General features: G+C 37.2%; 1 protein-coding gene across 1 annotated transcript; it reads right to left on the minus strand.

Annotated features, from left to right (window-relative positions):
* Nucleotides 1-4974: 4974 nt before the first annotated feature.
* prpf3 (PRP3 pre-mRNA processing factor 3 homolog (yeast)) lies at nt 4975-17677 on the minus strand. The gene is made up of 17 exons (XM_073846972.1): nt 17500-17677; nt 14253-14410; nt 13592-13722; nt 12194-12349; nt 11986-12072; nt 10015-10274; nt 9709-9827; nt 9433-9620; nt 9164-9330; nt 8777-8859; nt 8506-8649; nt 8173-8272; nt 7641-7754; nt 6980-7098; nt 6783-6860; nt 6624-6685; nt 4975-6450 (listed from the first exon to the last, which is right to left on the minus strand). Exons 2-17 carry the CDS (start codon nt 14395-14397, stop codon nt 6301-6303), a joined length of 2103 nt encoding a protein of 700 aa, XP_073703073.1. The 5' UTR covers nt 14398-14410; nt 17500-17677; the 3' UTR covers nt 4975-6300.
* Between the last annotated feature and the right edge of the window lie 1590 nt (nt 17678-19267).

The raw sequence follows: 19267 nt of genomic DNA on the forward strand, positions 1-19267 counted from the left end.
CGCACGCAGCATCGATTAGTTAATGAGCAGCTTTTTTACCTTAACCAGCTTTTTCGCTAGATTTTAAAAGAATGTGTTCGTATTGACAGATCGGAGAAATAGCGCTACCGGAAATGTTTCAGGACCGGACATGCGCAGTAACGTTCCAACGCGCTTGTTATTGTTTACATCCTTGAAATGGTCTATAGATCAGTGGCGAGGAGCCTTTTCTTAACGCTAGTCACTACGATTGACCATTCAAAATCACTTATAACTCTCTCTGTGTGTGTGTCTTGTTGTTGTCAGTGTTGCCAATTTAGCAATTTTGTTGCTAGATTTAGCAACTTTTCAGACTACCCTAGCAACTTTTTTCCAAAACCAAACGAGCAACAAATTTAGAAACAAATTTAGCTGTTTTTAAAATGTATTTGGCAACTTTTTAAAATTGACTCAAATGATAAAAAGGCATGCCTTTTCGGTCAGGGTATATTCTGGCAAACCGTTTGCCAATCACGTTTTGCAATCGGCAAAGCAGATCATAGCACGCCGTTTACCAACACACGATGGATAGCTCGCAAAGCAATATGTATTCTGCCTGTTTTCCCAACACACCGTGTGTTGGGAAACTATCAATACACATAGAAAGAAAGAGGCTCGAGACGTAAGAGGCGGGGCAAAGGTTTAAAACGTTCAAATTAAAAGTTTGTTTAAATGAAACATTTGTGTAAGCATTAAAAAAACGGTGTTAAAGTACAGCGCATTTGCATCAATCTTTCCTTTTTTATCCGCAGTGAGAAAAAAAGGTATTTTTAAATGCTACGTTGAATACCAAACTTTAAATTAAACCAAATACAGTATTTTATTCATAGAAAATAATTTTTTTTTTTTTTTTGCTCATTATTTTTATTTTTTACAGAAATTAAAAATGGAGAGATTAGAGCCGGGAAAAAAACCAGGCTATATTTAAATGCTAGGCGATCTAGCTTATTAGTGACCACGTTCTACACCTGAATAATTTCTCAGTATAGGCTAATATAAAACACCTAATTTAGATGCTCTTTTGCCATTATTCATAAAACGGAGTGTACAGTTAAGAGATTGAGACAATTGTGTTAGTGTGCAACATAAGAGGCTTTTGTTTAGAAATAATCATGGTTAGGGTTAAAAATAAATTGTAAAAGCAATCATTTATTAGAATGAATTTCATCAATCTCATTTCACACAATCCAAGAATTGCACACACAAAATGCAAAATGAAGCACTGCATTCAAAATACCACAAAAACATCTCAAAAGGCAAACATTTGTCTAGTGTTGCAAACACCTTTGCCATAATTTTATATTTTTTGGATATATCACACAGTTATTCAAAATGTTAAGCTCTTCTTTTATGAGCTCTTAAGTACAGTTTTTGAACAGTACGATTTTTCCTTTTATTTTCGAAAGCTTAGGCACGACTTTAAAAACAAGGCTCATTTTGTCAAAACACAACACACAATTCACACATCTACACACATAAGTAGCAGAACAGCTCAGATCTTTTGTAAAAACACTTAATTCAAAACTTTACAATAATTTAACAAAAGCCAGTGTTGGTACTGTACACATGGTTCATGTAGTCATTCCAATTCCACCCAATGCTTTTTTAATGGTGACTCCATCCTTGCCCAGACTTGGATGCTAATAGGTCACACAGGCCTCCTCCATAGGTTGATTGAGGGTTAGGGTCGGAGACCACAAATCTTCCTGCCATTGTGGAAGGGAATAAGGAAAGGAAGGGAGAGTGTTTTGTGGGTGGTAATGGAACAAGTTTCTGGCTGCATTAGTCCAATATCTAGTCTGTCTAAAAAGGTAAGTAGTCAGTGGAGGAGCCAATTCTGTGTTATTGTACCATATATTGTGATGTTCCCATAGCGTTGGCCCGGGACATCCAAATTATAGGAATAGAGGAAGAGAAATAGGGAGAAATATCTTTGGCTACAATGCTATTTTGAATGTCCCGGGCCAACGCTGAGGAAACATCCCAATATATGCTGCAATCACACAGAATGGGCTCCTCCACTGGCAGGACAAAATGGGTCCTTACAATACAGACCACATACTCACATTTTTAGACAGACTAAGTATTGGACAGACTAGGTATTGGACTAATGCAACTAGAAACTTGTGCAGTCATTACTGTACCTCTCTCTCAACACTCTCCCTTCCTTTCCTTTCTGTATGGCAGTGAGGGGTTTATGATCTCCAACTCTATGTTATACCCCTCATTCAAGCTATGGGGGAGGCCTGTGTGACCTAATAGAAGTCTGTATCATTAGAAAGATTGATATGTTAGAAAGTGTTTAAAATTGAGCACAGAATTGTGTAAGTAGTTCACACAAAATTAACTGTATGAACCATGTCTGCCATGTGGTTCCAAACCTGGCTTTTGTTAAATTATTTTAAAGTTTTGATTGAAGTGTTTCATTTTGTGAAAGATCTGAGCTGTTCTGCTACTTGTGTGTGTAGATGTGTGAATTGTGTGTAGCGTTTTGACAAAATGAGCCTTGTTTTTAAAATCGTTAAAGAAGGGTGCGAGGCTCTGGCATGTACAAACTTGGTGAAAAATAGCGTAGTGCTGTATGTTGTTTCTGTGTCACAAACATTAAATTAATCAAAGAAGTACTGGAATAAAAGTTTATAGTTCGGATATAAGCACGGTTGTCTACAGAAACTTTTTTTTTTGACGGCGCTTCAAATAAAGATTGTATCAATTACAACATAACGACAGCAGGTGGCGACAAGTGACTTGTGAGGAAAAACAATTCGTTCAATAATCGTTCATTCATTTAGGAATGAAACCACAAGTGACTTATTTATGACCGAGTCCTTGAATCATTTGTTCTTAAGTTTTAACTTATTTTTTTTTAACAATTTATTTTATAAATAGACTGCAGCAATTTTAGTAGAACCTCATAAATTACAAATTCAAACTAATAAATTACATGTTATTTTGTTTAGTTTTTTTATATCTATTTATAAAAAATAGATTGTTATTCTCCATTTATCCAGAATCGTGCAGCTCAAGTTGGTCATGTATCCACATGTAATGTGAACAAATACATTACTTTAATTTTAGATAAAACATAAAAGATCTGGTCAGTGAGGTTCAGCATCCAGAACATATACATTCATTTTGTGCTAAGTATACTATAAATATATTTACATATTTATGTGCTTAATAAAAATACCCTGCAATTGTACTTTTTGTACTGGTATACCTAAAGTGTGCTAAATCTGAACAACTAGTTTTGTGCTTAATGCACTTTAATTTAATTAGCATTTTATTTAATTGAAATAATTGTGTGGAAGTAGTGCGGAAGTCAAACTAAAGATACAGCTGTTGTATATTGTGTTAGTCGAACTATTGCAAGTAGCCTATGCTTAAGGTACACGTTAAATATATTGCATTTAAAGACACACAAAATTTATTATACAGAGATAATATAGTCTTTATTAATAGTGATATTAAAACACATGTTAGGCATTCTATCAAGAAATGTGCGTTGTGCAATAAAAAATACTCCAAATGAAGATAAATTATAATTTTATATCAGTAAGTGATACGTCAATAAATATCTTAATGGATTTGAATTTATTTAGAAATTACTGTATTTAAACTCCCAACTCTAGCGGTTTCTTAATAATAGCCTACTTTTAGTAAAACGTTATCAATTCCCAGCCATCTTAATTCTTGAATTAACTGATGTCTGTCCCTTATACAACATACTCAAAAACAATACAATGCACTGTTTCTGGATCTCGACATTTATCACAATTTCCTATTGCAATCTGTTTACGTTCCTGGTTTAAAACTTTTAATTTGAACGTTTTAAACCTTTGCCCCGCCTCTTACGTCTCGAGCCTCTTTCTTTCTATGTGTATTGATAGTGGTGTGTTGGGAAAACAGGCAGAAACATATTACTTTGCGAGCTATCCATCGTGTGTTGGTAAACGGCGTGTGCTATGATCTGCTTTGCCGATTGCAAAACGTGATTGGCAAACGGTTTGCCAGAATATACCCTGACCCTTATCCCTCTTAACCAAAAAGTTACTAAGCAGTGCCTAGCAGTACACACATCACATGTGAATCAAGTTGCTAGTTGCATCTATCTATCTATCTATAAAAATATACACCTTACTTGTGAAAACAGTAGCGAGAAAAAAAAAAGAACTGTAATGCTACTGGATCTTAGTGCTGCGTTTTATGAGCTATCATATCACAAGAACCAGACGAGTTCTCTGGTTCTGACTTGTGTTGCAGCTTGGATTTAAACCACACAATGCTGGTTTCGTCTGGCCAGAGGAGAAGTGGCCACCTGATTCTTCCAAGATTTTTTTTCCTCCATTTCTGTCGCTGATGGAGTTTTGGTTCCTTGCCACTGTCGCCTCTATCTTGCTTAGTTAGGGACACTTAATTTTTGGCAATATTATTGACAGATTTGAACTGAACTGAGCCGGATTCAGTGTTTACTATTGTCCTCTTTCATTGAGGCACTATTTTTCCGTTTAATACTGTACAGCTGCTTTGGCAAAATCTGTATTGTAAAAAGCGCTATATAAATAAAGGTGACTTGACACTGCATGCGACTGGAGGTCATCTTCTGGAACTGAAAATAGCCAAGATAGTATTCTTCAATAAATGCAGTATTTGAATAATACCATATAATGAACCAAGCCTGTATCAACAAACGAACAAGCTTTTTCTTTTCCCCTTAGCTTTAATCATGGCCATTTGGTTAGTTGTACTTTTTGCATTTGATCCTTGACATGACATTTGGGGAAAAACATGCCTTAAGTTTAAACAAGCATGTGTTACGTCACTTTCTGTTGGACATTTTTAGGTGAGTCAAATAAAAATCTTTCTCTATTGTTTAGCCATACTAGAATTAACACTTCTGTGTTACACTGAAACCAATGTTTGTGCATTCAGTAACAAAACACAGCGTCCATTAACTTATTTCAGGAGTGAGACGTATTTACTGAAAAGACTGCATCAAAATGTTGAGCACAAGATGTAGGACTCAAACACGATGGATCCAAGGTAGAAATCACACAAGATCAAAGACTGCACAGCTTACACTATAAAACAGTTACAAGAGACACAAAACCAGTGTCCACTCTTGTTCAAACTGCCAGCATTGTAAAGTTCTGCAGTATACATAAAGGTTAACATCCTAGTTCATAACACCAGCTCTTGTTCTTAAAGGAGTAGTTCACTTTCAGAACACAAATTTACAGATAATGTACTCACCCCCTTGTCATCCAAGATGTTCATGTCTTTCTTTCTTCAGTCATAAGGAAATTATGTTTTTTGAGGAAAACATTTCAGGATTTCTCTTCTGCCCTCGAGTTTGAACTTCCAAAATGCAGCTTCAAAGGGCTCTAAACGATCACAGCCGAGGAAAGAAGGGTCTTATCTAGCCAAACGATTTTTTTTTTTTTTTTTAAGAAAATAACCAAAGACAATTTATATACTTTTAAAACTCAAATTCTCATTTTGTCTAGCTCTGTGTGTACTCTGTGTATTCCAGTTTATGACAGAGTATGTCTAAAAACTCAATTTTTACAAACAAATTTTGTCCTCCAACTTCAAAATTGCCCTACATCGCTGTTTTACCCTTTTATTTTTTTGTAAAGGGTGTTTAATCTCATTTGCACGTTCACTTTGTATACACTGGGTCGGTATTTGTGCAGCTTTTCAACATACCCTAACCGGAATGAACTGGAACTGAATTCACGCAGAGCTAGGCAAGATGAGCGTTTGAGATTAAAAAGTATATAAGTTGTAAATGTTTTTAGAAAATAACCAAACGTTTCACTAGATAAGACCCCTTCTTCCTCGGCTTGGATCATTTAGAGCCCTTTGAAGCTGCATTTAAACTGCATTTTGGAAGTTCAACCTCGGGGGCACCACTGAAGTCCACTATATGGAGAGTAATCCTGAAATGTTTTTTCAGAAAAACATGATTTCTTTACGATTGAAGAAAGAAAGACATGAACATCTTGGATGAAACGGGGCTGAGTACATCATCTGTAAATTTTTGTTCTGAAAGTGAACTACTCGTTTAAGCCTTGCACACTTGTATTGCAGGTACGAAAACACAATCATTATCTTACACATTCAAACTATATTTACATATACATGTTTCTCTCTGTGAGTCTATTCCAACCTCCTTCTCTCTCTCAAAAAATAAAAATATGTGTGCAAGGTGCACATGCCACAGACTCCACTGTGTTCGCTGTTGTTATTCTTCTTTCTTTGTTGAGTTATGCCTGTATCTCAGTCATCAGTTGTCTCCAGAACACTCTGACTCAGAGCCAAGTCCCAGTAGTGCTCAGTGCCATGCTTCTTAAAATGTTCCCTAGCCATATTTTCTGTTGGACACTGTTTAAACTTAACTTCCCCATAGCTACGTTCCTTGGCTGTACCCTGAGGGGTAAAAATATATATATATTTAGGTACAAGGAGGACTAATAAGAAAAATGAAAAAAAACTCATTTTATATTAGTTAGCATCGACTTGCATATCAGTAAAAAATAGGAAATAATTATTTGGTAAATCTTACATTGGTTTACAAAAGAATATAACTGGAATGCATTTACCTCCCAAACCAACGTGCATTTATTATTCTTCCTGGAACCCTCATCGTCTGAATCTTGAGGCTCTAAAAGAAGCATGCAATGTCAAAGGTCAGCTCCTAATCAAAACTCAAAAAAGGCTGATCAATGTCTGCATCTTCCATCACTCCTAAATTTCCTTACCCTCTCTCTTGGAATTCGGCTCATCCCATTTGATTCTATTCAACATCAGTCGTTTGAATTTCTTCTGCGCTTTGGGGCCTACAGGGAATAATGAGTCAATTAACAGATAAATAAAAATCCTGAAAAAAATAAATAAAAAAATAATAAAACCTGTGAAAACAATTATTTATAGAGATTCTCTAATCACGTTCACCTACCTCCCTCCACTACTACGATGTTGACGTCTTTGTGAAGTACCACAGTGCCAGTGAGGTACAGTTGGTTTGCATTGGCCTCCACCTTAAACTTCTTGGCTGGGTTATGCAGATTTCGGATTCTGAGGGCAAAGCAGATAAACTACCTGAGTAAACAAATTAGCAAAAAATGCTATTACCATTTGCTATTAAAGTTGACTGAAATTTTGTGTGGAAAAAACTGAATATAATGTGAAGAGAAAATAACTTTGCACTGTGGAAATAATGGAAAACAATGTTTTTTAAATTGCAGACCCATACAGTGAAGTGAAAACAAAAAACAAAGACCAACTAATGTCCAACAAGAACATTATTTAACCTCTCAGGGTACACAGAGCACAGAGTTGGAACCTAGTAGCTACTTTAAAAAAACTGAAGTAAAGGTAGCTTTGAGTTGTTTGACAATATTGGTCACTGCATAACTCTCTGATGACTACATATAAATTGTGAATTTATCCATTCACACAGATTTAGAACAGAACAGTGGTGCTGGAGACACTGTGGGTAACTCTGCAAGCTAATAAGACTCTGGCTTATCTGTCCATGTTTCATCTGTGATCTACTCAAGAGTGTTATAGTACTGCATTTTAATGTAAGATTTAAGCAGATGTGTTATGTTTTGTACCTGTAAACAGCAATGTTAACCCCATGACTCAAATCTTCCTTAAGCTTCTTCACCTTCTTCTCTTTCCTTTGTTCTGCCGTGAGTTTGCGTGCTGCATTTGCCTCCTCATGGGCTCTGAACACACATGGTGAACATCACACTATGCACACAATGCATCAAAGCAAATATGCTGCTGCAATATGAGTCACCTTTTTTAATCATCTGAAATGTGCTGAAAAGTCCAGGTTTATTTGTCTATAGTTTCAGTTTCCTTTTAAATGTGTAAAGGCTTGGCATGTATAATAAATGTTGTTTAAAAATGTATGCCACATAATTTAATACTTACTTTTCATTACTGTTCTGAATACCTTTAAATATAAATGATAAGTTGTAGAGTGAGGAGAACTAAAAACATGTTCATGTTTATAAACAATTTGTCTTACTCAACAGTATTTTACATTGTTTCTGAGTGTAATAATAATGTTGTGAATAATCAGTTTTCTTTCTCTCTACTTGGCTTTGATACCAACACTGTGCATGTGAAATTACTCACTTCTGCCTCTTTGCCATTTGTGCTCTAACGTGAGCCTCCACTTTAGTGGGGTCCTGAACAGCTTCCGTCCCCAAAACCCTCATCAGATTAGAGATCCGTACTGCACACAAACATGAACATAATAACAAGATAGTTAGTGCGCAATGCTGTAATCAAGCTCCTATATACGAAAATTAAATATAAACGTGTTCTTATGATGTTAAAAAAAAATGTTTAACGGAAAAACAACAGTAATAAGGAATGAGTAAGTGTGCCCAAATCTTTGACTGGTAGGTTAACATTAAATACATTTTAAACCACCTTTGTGTGACTGATGCCCAGTTGATAATGTACCTTTAGGTTCAGGTGGAGGCATAAGACCCAATCGGACCTTTTCCTGCAACTCTTTCTGGCCTTCTCTGCGAGTTTGTCTCCTCAACTTCTTCTGTTCCTTCTTAGTCAAATACACACCCAGAGTCACTGGCTTATCTGTATCCACTGAGAAAGAGAAGCAAAAAGAGAGGGACAGATATAGAAACAGAAAAGATTAGATCAAAATGAGACTTGAAATTCAACCAGTTTCTGTTTGTAGAAGGTTTTGATGTAGGCATGTATGTATCAATACCTGCAGGGGCCATCTGAATTGGATGTTCAACTAGGGTGGTGACTCCATGCATTTCCACGTCATCAAAATTTGCATGTGCAGATCTGAAAAAAAAAGAACACAAGAGATGTAATAAAGACCACTTTAACTAAATGCTGTTACTAATTATGAAAATGAATGTCATGACTGCCAGATTGTATTGAAAATGGCACTCTGAATTCTTTACAGCTGTTCCACAAAAAGAAACTCATATGGCTTTGGAAAGACATGGCAAGTAAATAACAAATTTACATTTGGCTCAAACATTCCATTTAAAAACATTTATTTCTAATGCAATTTGTCTTACATGATTTAGAATTGTCTACTGACATCTAAAAGCTGAAAGATCTGAAAACTGTTGGCTCTTACAGTTCTATATGGGAAGGCAGAATGTAGGAGTCCCACCACTCTATATGAGGAATCTCCCCCTCTCCCAACTCCTTCTTCGGGGCAATAAGAGCCAGTTTGGTGGACGCCTGTATGCCTGTCTTTTTGGCAGCCTGAGCAATCTCCATCTGTAGTTTCTCCAACTGAGCCTGATAACAGGAGATCAATATTGTTTCTCACTTGTTATTGTTCCAAGACATTTTAATCTATGGTTTTTGTAGTCAAAAATAAAGAGGTATACTGTTTTCCACCTTTGTGCGTATGCGCTGGGCGATCTTCTCAAAGCGCCCCTGTTCATGGAACCTAAACCCTCTCTTTGCTCTCTGTGCAGCAGTGAGGGCCACACGTGGGTCAAAGTAAGATGTGGATTCCAGGTCATCACTGGGTTTTTCTTTTAACTGCTGCCGAAACTGTTCCCTCTTCACTGCTCTGATGTTGGCTAGAGACAGAAAAGAAAAAAACATACACAGAACATTAGGAAACAATGAAAAGGGAGAGATCCATATTGCTGTGGCAACACATCGTACCTTTTAGAGTGGGCATACGATGTGTGAGCTCAACTTCTTTCCCACTGGCATCAACAGTTCGTCCAAGCTCATCCAAAATGAGGGGTGTTGGCTTTGTGACCTCACGTGGTTCCACTTTACTGTAAGCAAATATGAGAAAACTTGAATTCTTTTAGCAATAAATTGTTTCTACACATTAAAACATATCACAATTTATTGAAAATGTTACATTACGATATTTGTTCTCAGTATTCTTATCCAGAGCTGCCAATAATGTCTACATGCCCTTTCAAAGAAGTGTTATTTTTAGACATATACAACACTCACGGTGGTGCGATGCCCATGGCGTGCAGGTTAGCCAGGGCTACCAGGTTATGTGGCCCTGTGTTTCCCAAAGCACCCAGAATTCCAGGTTTCAGAGCCAGTGTGGACTGGATCTTGGCCTGCAGCTCAGCTGCCTTGCGGGCTTTCTCTATAGCATCATTCATGAAATTAGCAGCCTGGGAGGGAGCGATGGACTGGGTCGAACCCACTGCTGGAAGGGCGGGATGTGGAGCACTGTCTGTCTGAGAGGGAACCAATCTAGGCTATGCGGTGAGAGAGAACAAAAGTTTTGTATATATTTTTTCTCCATGCAAGCTTAGAAGACAAAAAAAAAATCCAGAATATGTACTAAGAATAAATAAGAACGTTGGATTTATTTAAGTGCTGCATTATGTTTTTATTTTTAGCCTGGCTATTACTGTTATTTTGGTTACTAATATTATTGGTTACACAATAAACAGATTTTAAACTCTACTAGACTAAGAAAATTACTTAATACATTCTGTATATAGATTTTATTAGTATTGTCACAACATTTTAATTGCCGTTAAACACATACCAGCAAAATCCAATACTGATGCACCTCTACTCCAATAAACCAATTTTAATACATATGCAAATATTAGAAAAAACATGAAAAAGTACTTGAAGTCACCCTGTTTTGCACTTGAATGTTGCCCCAGCTTGTTTAAGTAAAAGAATTTGAGAAACCTGAAATTTATTTTGAGATTGTATAGGTTTTTTTTCTATGATGGCATGCAGTATTAATTTTATTTGTGCTGGTTTAAAAAAAAAAGGACTTAAAAGATCTTAACCCTGGTAAGTAGGTGGTAAATCCGAAACGTATAATTGTTAAAGGAACCGTATGTAGGATTGTGGCCAAAACTGGTACTGCAATCACTTTCAAAATACTGTAGAACGGTGTTTCCCCTCCTGCTCCCCCCTGACTCGAGGTTGCCAGCTAAGCTGCAGGAGTAGGCTGCAACAAGGAGCTTCCAATGGCAAGTGACGAGTCCTACACAGTAATTTGTTTTTCTTCTGTTAATTATGTTTATGCTTCACAAGAGATGTTTTGCTTAGTAATTATCTATCGCAAAAATTTACAGATGACGATTAGCCAAATATTTCGTAAAGATGTACTGTAATACCACATTTCAGTCGGAACATAGGTTGTTTTCATACCCTGCTAGTGGTGCGATATAAAGCTTTTTATGAACGCATTTAGCACGGCCGATCGTGGGAAATCCACTGTGTACGGAAGCAAAGTTAGCCAAACATAGATGAATCTTAACGTTACCTGTCCAGGAGAAAATTACCAACGATGGCGTCTATCTTCAAATTCTTCTCCGTTTTCAGCCGTCTCCATCTTTCAAAAGCATATACAAATCCTTGTTTTATTTCCGACTTTGTCACGACGTATTTCGGATTCATAACGAGGTCTTTTAGGTTTCGTAACGTTATACGTCATGTTTTATCCGACACGTTCGTATAGCTAGCTGCAGCTCTAACAGAGATGGCAACCCGTCTCACGAAACTCTACTGATTTCGTGATTGGTAGATCGCTGGAGGGTGGAGCCTCAGACCAAAACACAAAATGACAACAATAACATCAGTTGAGGGCTGCAACTCTCACTTTTAAATGACAATATCCTGGCCGGACCACTGTTGTCAGTGATATAAGTATTTGAAATGAACATGATTTCTTAATGTCTAGTGACATGTTAGGGCCATTTTATAATTAACTGACATAAATTTCTTACATACGGTTCCTTTAATTGTTTAAAGAAATTAAAATGACTAAACTGGAAGAGATAAACAAAAACAAACATATATTTGACTCAGAATTACATAATTATCCTATTGTCTGCTCTCATTCTGTTGAACTCCGTCATTTTGTTATTTCCCAGTGCTAAACACATAGATAGTATAGGACAATCATAAAACAGGTTTGTGGTATTGTGTGTTTTTTTTTACCTGCACGGCAGGGACAGGAGCCACAAGACTTAGCTGTTTCTTTCTCTCCTCAATCTGTCGTGTGGCAGCTTCCATCATTTGCTTGATCTGAAGATACAGTATCACAAATAGTATTAAGACTGATGCAGGCAGTACATAAAAAAAACTGCATGAGCAATTCTTGAATACGTGTCTGCCTTTACTGATGGTGTGTCTGTATGCGTGTTACCTGCATCTTGGTGAGCATGCCTGGACTCTCTGTAGGGGGTCCAGGTAAAACAGTTGGTTCCTCCACCTCCTCAAAGCGAGGCACCCTCTTCTTCTTTACCGCGGATTCCACACCGCCTCCACCCTTCACTCCTTCCACCTCATCTCCAAACACTTCCTAAACACAGAAAGAGAGGGAAAATAGAACAGAAGAGACAAGACTTACAGTCAAAGAAAGCTTGCTTAACCACTTCTATTTAATTTTAAATATCAGTTTAAGGGGTGGGTGATATGCCAGTAGAAACAAGATATCTTTCAGCTGGTACAGAATTTGGACTACTGTCTCACAGTTACACTCACGTGGCATTTCTATGCTGTGCCATAGTTCAAGCACAATAAGCAGGCAACAATTTGGTATATGTGCACTCTGTCTAAGAGGCAGTTTGAGTGAACACACCTAAAACGAGCACACAAAGCAGCTTCTCGCATATTGTGACTACCAAACTGAGTTCTTTCTGGCACCCTGTTGGGCTTAAACAGTCAAACACACTGTATCAGTGTATTACATCAGTATCAGTGCATTTGGCTCTAAAGTGACAGCAGGCTAATAAACCTGGTGCTTTTAGGGTTGGGGGGAAAAAAACGATTCTCTGATGCATCGCGATTATCTCTTCAACGATTCTGAGCTTATTTTTTTCCCCCCGCATATGCCACGTGTGCATGCTCGAGAAACATGCAGGCTTCATTGCACAGAATTTGCCCTGTGAGACACGTGTGCATTCCAGTAATATTAAATGCACGAAACTCGCGCACTGACAGACTTTCACATGCACTTTGTTTGTTCATCCTAAAGCTTGACTGCGGCTGCGGTTAAATGCATTTGCATTTGCAAATACTTTTATAAGAAAATGATGTACACTCGGTCAGTTATGTTTTTAGAGCAGCATAACATACAATAATAAGTAGTATTTTTTCTAGCGCTTGAAGCTTTTAGGTCCCTATTCATTTGTGTCTTTGTTTTATTGCAATTTTTTGTCCTTTTGCTTGTAATTTGTGTTATATCACTGACTGTTTACTTGTTTTCAGTAAGCTTGAGAGTTTTTTTTTTTTACTTATGTTAATTAAGCTACTATTAGGTTTTAAGATATTGAAATTGATGACGAGAATAATGAGATTTAAATTGTATTTAAAAAATTGATATCGCAAAAACCTTGACACTGACACCACAAATATGCAAACAAGAATCCAGGTTTTAGCGTTGTACAATGTGTAATGTTAGCTTAAGAATACTCACAATTAATTGTTACTCTCATGTAAAGTAAGAGCAGTGTGAAACATGAAACAATACACCACAATAACAAGTTCAAATGTGAAAAAGGCCCTTAAAAACTGAAAATTTAGGAGGCACAGAAAACTATACCTTTAGCTCTCTTTTGCGGTTCTTCTCTCCAGCTCCTTTACTGCCACGGGTGTTTCTGCTTTCCTCAAGAGCTTCAAACAGACGCTCAACAAAGCTGCTTGCTGAATCATCAAGAAACGGCCTAAGCTGGTCTAAAAGAAGAAAGATACTGATCATTATTAATGAAAAGAGCTTCATGGAAGCTGCATTTAAAAACACACAATACTATGAGTAATTCTGCACATAACCAGTGTTGCTGTTTTTTTTTTCCCAAAAGCCACCAAAACCAGTTTTAAACACCCCACACATCATCCTAATCTACTTAAATTAGAACTACTTTACAAACATACACTGGCAATTTAGGTGTACAATAAAGAATAATGGATATGTGTAACTCAGATTGCCACTGTTTAATGCAATTATCAAATAAAGAATGTTCCTGTTACATAAAGTAACAAAATGTTATTTTCAGTGTAATTATGTACCATAAATAAATTCCATTCAACTAAATTGTTTTTAACATGTTATAAGGCTTTGGATGGGTTTAAAAATCTCTTTCTATCAAATATGTTACCTTTACGAATATTTGTAATAAGGTAATTTTTTTTCTCTAATCACATCTTTAATTTAAAATCTTATATCACTATATCTGTACTGGACATCTACAAGGTAAACTACTCACCTGTAGTTTTTCTTTTGTCCAGGCCTTTTCCTACACAGTGTAATGCTGCTGTGACCACAGTGGGTTCAGAAAAACCAAGGACCTTCTTTACTGTGCGTTCCACCCATGGCCTCAGCTCATCAACCTCGCGTTTGGGCAGAGACATGCTAGGGGAAAATCTAACAAACCAAATGCAATACCAATGTCACAAACTAGCTTTAGTTTAAGAATTTTTTTGTCATGTTTCACAATAATATACAACGATCAGGCATAACATTTTGGCCACTGACAGCCTGGTGAAGTTAATAACACTGATTATCTCTTCATCACGCCACCTGTTAGTAGGTGGGATATATTAGGCAGCAAGTGAACATTTTGTCCTCAAACTTGATGTGTTAGAAGCAGGAACATTGGACAAGTGCAAGGATTTGAGCGAGTTTGACAAGAACCAAATTGTAATGGTTAGACAACTGGGTCAGAGCATCTTCAAAACTGCAGCTCTTGTGGGGTGTTCCCGGTCTGCAGTAGTCAGTATCAAAAGTCGTTCCAGCAAGGAACAGTGGTGAACCGGCAACAGGGTCATGGGTGGCCAAGGCTTACTGATGCATGTGGGGGAGTAAAGGTTGGCCCGTGTGGTCTGATCCAACAGACAAGCTACTGTAGCTCAAACTGCTCAAGAAGTTAATTCTGATTGTGATGGAAAAGTGTCAGAATACACAGTACATCACAGTTTGTTGCGTATGGGGTTGCATAGCCACAGACCAGTCAGGGTGCCCATGCTGACTAGGGTTGGGCGATGTCGACCAATTTGGCATCGTACGATGTCTAATGTGAAACATCGCGATGGACGATGGCATCGTCTGCGGGGGCGGGGGTGAGGGATGGTTGTTGTTAAATAATTTATTCATAACTAATTAATTAATTGTAGCCTACCGTGTCCACCAGTGCTTAATTTGAGCCCGATCCTGTTCTGGAAAATGTCCGATTTTGGATTTTTGCGTTCCGGTATTTGTTTTTAAAGATCCGGCATTAACAAGTGCATTAGATCGTGACAGTGCGTGCGTGCAGACGAGACAAGAGCAAGCGCGGGTTTATATAGATGCATTTGGAGGATGTGTGTTGGTCCTTAACATATTTTCGACCAGTCAGCTTTTTTAAGTTCAATAACGCTCTCATTGTTTGCTTACTGCTTAACCCACTTTCTCCAAACGCATTTACTGAGCAGCAGAATGTTTAGAGAGAAAGTGTAATATCAGAAATAATACCAAATCAAGCGAAATATTATGTATTAACATTATAAACACTATAAACATAACTATAAGTTAGTTACCCTGACTCCAAAACGAATGATTTAAATGTAGAGGTATTCAGAACAGAACAGAAATGAAACAAAATATATAAAGTTAAGAAACTAAAACAAAGCGAAACTAAAAATAGCAGGCGTTGGGCTCACGCACCTGTTTTTCGGCACAAATCCAAGTGTTTCCATATTCCCAATGTATTTGAATGATAAAGTGTTATTTATAATGTATACTAGGCTTTGTATTGTACATTCGTGTTTCGATGGAAAAAAAAATATATTCTCTTGTTTTTATTCCAAGCTCTGTTCGTTATGGTAAAACCAAGAAAAGGGCATATTTGGTGTAGTTTATTTAATCTAATTTAATTAAAATTATTTAGATTTTTTTCTGCTGTTTTTGTATGCCTCATTTATTAATGTAAACAAACTTTCATGTAATTTGTTAGGAGTTCACTGTAATTTGTATTGTGATCACTAACAACTTCCTTGTTATTATTACCTCATTAATAATAATAATAAAATAAGTAAATGAAAAGATGCAGATATTGAAAGCATGCATTTCATTTGGCTATATAGTGATTAAGTGTGTGTTTTTCGTGAGCGGGTTGCTGCTGCGGCGGGGGCGGGGCGGAGGATCGCGATGCCGGCTCAGCATCGTGATGTCTATTGGCCATCGGCGATGGACGATGGCATCGTCTATCGACCCAACCCTAATGCTGACCCCTGTCCACCACCGAAAGTGCCAACAGTGGGCACATGAACATCAGAACTGGACTACAGAGCAGCGGAAGAAGGTGGCCAGGTCTGGATGGCCGCGTGCGTGTGCGTCATTAGCTGGTGAACATATGGCACCAAGATGCAATTTGGGAAGAGAGCCGCAATCTTTAGGCAATGTTCTGCTGAGAAGCCTTGGGTCTTGCCATCCATGTAGATGTTACTTTGACACGTACCACATACCCCAGCATTGTTGCAGACCATGTACACCCTGTCATGAAAACAGTAGTCCCTGGTGGCTGTCTTTCAGCAGGATAATGTGCCCCGCCACAAAGCAAAAATGGTTCAGGAATGGTTTAAGAAGCACAACAACAAGGTTGAGGTGTTGACTTGGCCTCCAAATTCCACAGATCTCAATCCAATGAACAAACAAGTCCAATCCATGGGGGCCCAACCTCGAAACTTACAGGGCTTAAAGGACCTGCTGCTAACATCTTGGTGCCAGATAACACAGCACACTTTTAGGTTTCAAGTGGAGTCCATGCTTTGCTGTTTTGGCAGCAAAAGGGGGATCAACACAATATTAGGAAGGTGGTCATAATGTTATGCCTGACCAGTGTAAATATCTCATAGTTTAGTTCCACTACTCTGTAAAGAGCTGTTTGTAATCATTGTATCAATGTATCAAATAACAATCTGCTTATTAGTCAGTTTATTTATTAACAACATTGCACCCCTTCTTTTGAGTGTTTCCAGTTCAAACATGTTCAGTCAATGTCTTAAAACGACAAAACAAAATATGTTAAGTGTATGAAAATGTTTAGAATTATTTATAAACACGTGATTACAACTGATTTATTCATAATTATACTCTCCACAATCCATTATTTACTGTCAGATCCAATTTGCTAAACAGTTCGAATTGACAGAAAGATGTAAAAGATGCATGATTCAGTTCAATGGTGTAATTTTCTTAAAGAGTTCGCTTAAGCGGCTCCAAAATATAAAGCCTATACTCACAATAGGTTTTCAAGAAAGCCAAAGCATCGCGATGAAATAAACAAACAGTTTCTATAACGTTAGTTATTGTTAGGACTGAAAAGTAATTTTGTGTAATACTTTGATTATAACAGTCGTGGTTACTACCAACTGGAGCAACTAAAACATTTTAGCAGATATTATGGTTTTGATAACGTTTTAATAAAGGGTTTTGGTAGCAAACGAATCGAAACTCAGCATAAACACTTAACTTACCTCTTACTTTATTCAGTTTTACAGCGGTCTAAAGAGTTTCTTCGTTCTTATTTAATTGTCGTTTTTTCGCCCGTCACACCAAATTAAGTCGATAAATAAAACAAGCTAGTTATTTAAGGCAATCAAAATATTGCGAAATGTTTCTAGACTTCTCTGCTCCCACGGTGTCTGCTGAACGTTTTCCAACGCCGTAAAGGAAACGGAAGCTTCTGGTGAAAGTATCCGCCGGAAAGCCAAACTTTAACGCCAGCCACACTACTGCCATCAGTCGACCTGGAGGGGATTTGTTTGTTGTTGTTTTACAGTTTTTTACAGACGCTAGAACACATTTCTCAATACTTAGGTCACTTTTGCAGAACTCTTCACACAGTGAGCACAACAGAAGTCTATGTGGGCTAAACTGAGGATCAATTATCATTGTTTTGGCACAAAATGCATTCAGTGACTACATCTCTCAAATTTCATGAATTCTTTTCTCACTCAGACACAACAACTGCCAAAAATCTTTGTACGTACAGGACATTTTGCACATGCTTACATACTGTTTTCAAAACTGTTAAACTTATGTTCAAAACAATAACATAATGCAAAACTGAATAAGAGCAAAATTCAACAGCAATATTTTATTGAAACATATTTCAAATCTAAAAATGCGAGTAGATTAGCATTACTATTGTATCTCTATAGCAGACTATTATGTCTCAGAACTTTCTTTTATTTTCTATACAAAACATTCTGCTATTATTAGATTTTTTTTACTTAATTGTATTATTTATTATAATTGTATGATTTTTCATCATGGGGGCCAAAAACTCTAAATACATTCAAGATATTGTTAAAGAACATATTGACCAAACACAACAAACGAGACAAGTACTGCACCCTGATGAAAGTATTTATTTCTCACCACATTGTAAAATCCTTCAGTGCATCATTGCAATTAGGCTGCATTTTGCACTGAAAATCAGAACATATTCTAAAAACAATATAGTACTTTTGTGGAGACAGAAACAAAACATTTTAGCATCATCTCTTCGTGTTGCTGGATATGGCCACTTCATCCACATTACAGCCAATGTCCTCCCTCACAAGACAGCAAGGGAAGAATCTTCTCGAATGGCGACTCCATCCTCCAGCCCGCAGACACACAGGCCTCCTCCATACCTTGAATGAGGGGTATAACATAGAGATCATAAATAAATAAATAAATAAAGGGGAAAGGAAGATAGAACCAGTTTCTGGTTGCAATAGTCCAATACCTAGTCTGTCCAAAAATGTGAGTATGTGGTCTGTGTTGTAAGGACCTATTTTGGCATGCTGGTGGAGGACCCCGTTCTGCGTGATTGTAGCATATATTGTAATGTTACTGTGGCCAAAGATATTTCTCCCTATTCCCCTTACTCTTACTGCAGCACTGAATTTCATTTTTGTTGAAGACAAAGTAGTGCTACCTTGATTGTTGAGTTTACAGTTAAGCACACCTGATGGCCATGTTTGATCAATTGGTTCATCTGTGTAGTATTTTGAAAAGCAGTGCCTTAAAATGGCAAAAAAGTGACATCATGTTAGATTTCTGTGTCAAATGTAGAGAAGTGTGTTTAGTGTCTTGCAAAACAATGTGTAGTGTTTTGCAAAAAGTGTGAGACTGAGAATGTGCTTACAGTTTTTTACAGACGCTAGGACACATTTCTCAATACTTAGGTCACTTTTGCAAAACTCTTCACATAATTCTCCTAACTGACTTTCAGCTTGGCAAAGCAGTTCATTT

Source organism: Garra rufa, chromosome 9, assembly GCF_049309525.1.
Source record: "Garra rufa chromosome 9, GarRuf1.0, whole genome shotgun sequence".
Taxonomy (NCBI): domain Eukaryota; kingdom Metazoa; phylum Chordata; class Actinopteri; order Cypriniformes; family Cyprinidae; genus Garra; species Garra rufa.

Bases quoted from the DNA above. Each gene is read 5' to 3' on its own strand.
- prpf3 (XM_073846972.1), bottom strand. From the start codon at position 14,397: ATGTCTCTGCCCAAACGCGAGGTTGATGAGCTGAGGCCATGGGTGGAA. The intron at 9,621-9,708 runs GTACGATGTGTT...TTCTGTCTCTAG, and splicing joins TCGTATGCCCACTCTAAAAG to CCAACATCAGAGCAGTGAAG. The intron at 9,331-9,432 runs GTGGAAAACAGT...TCCTGTTATCAG, and splicing joins CCCAGCGCATACGCACAAAG to GCTCAGTTGGAGAAACTACA.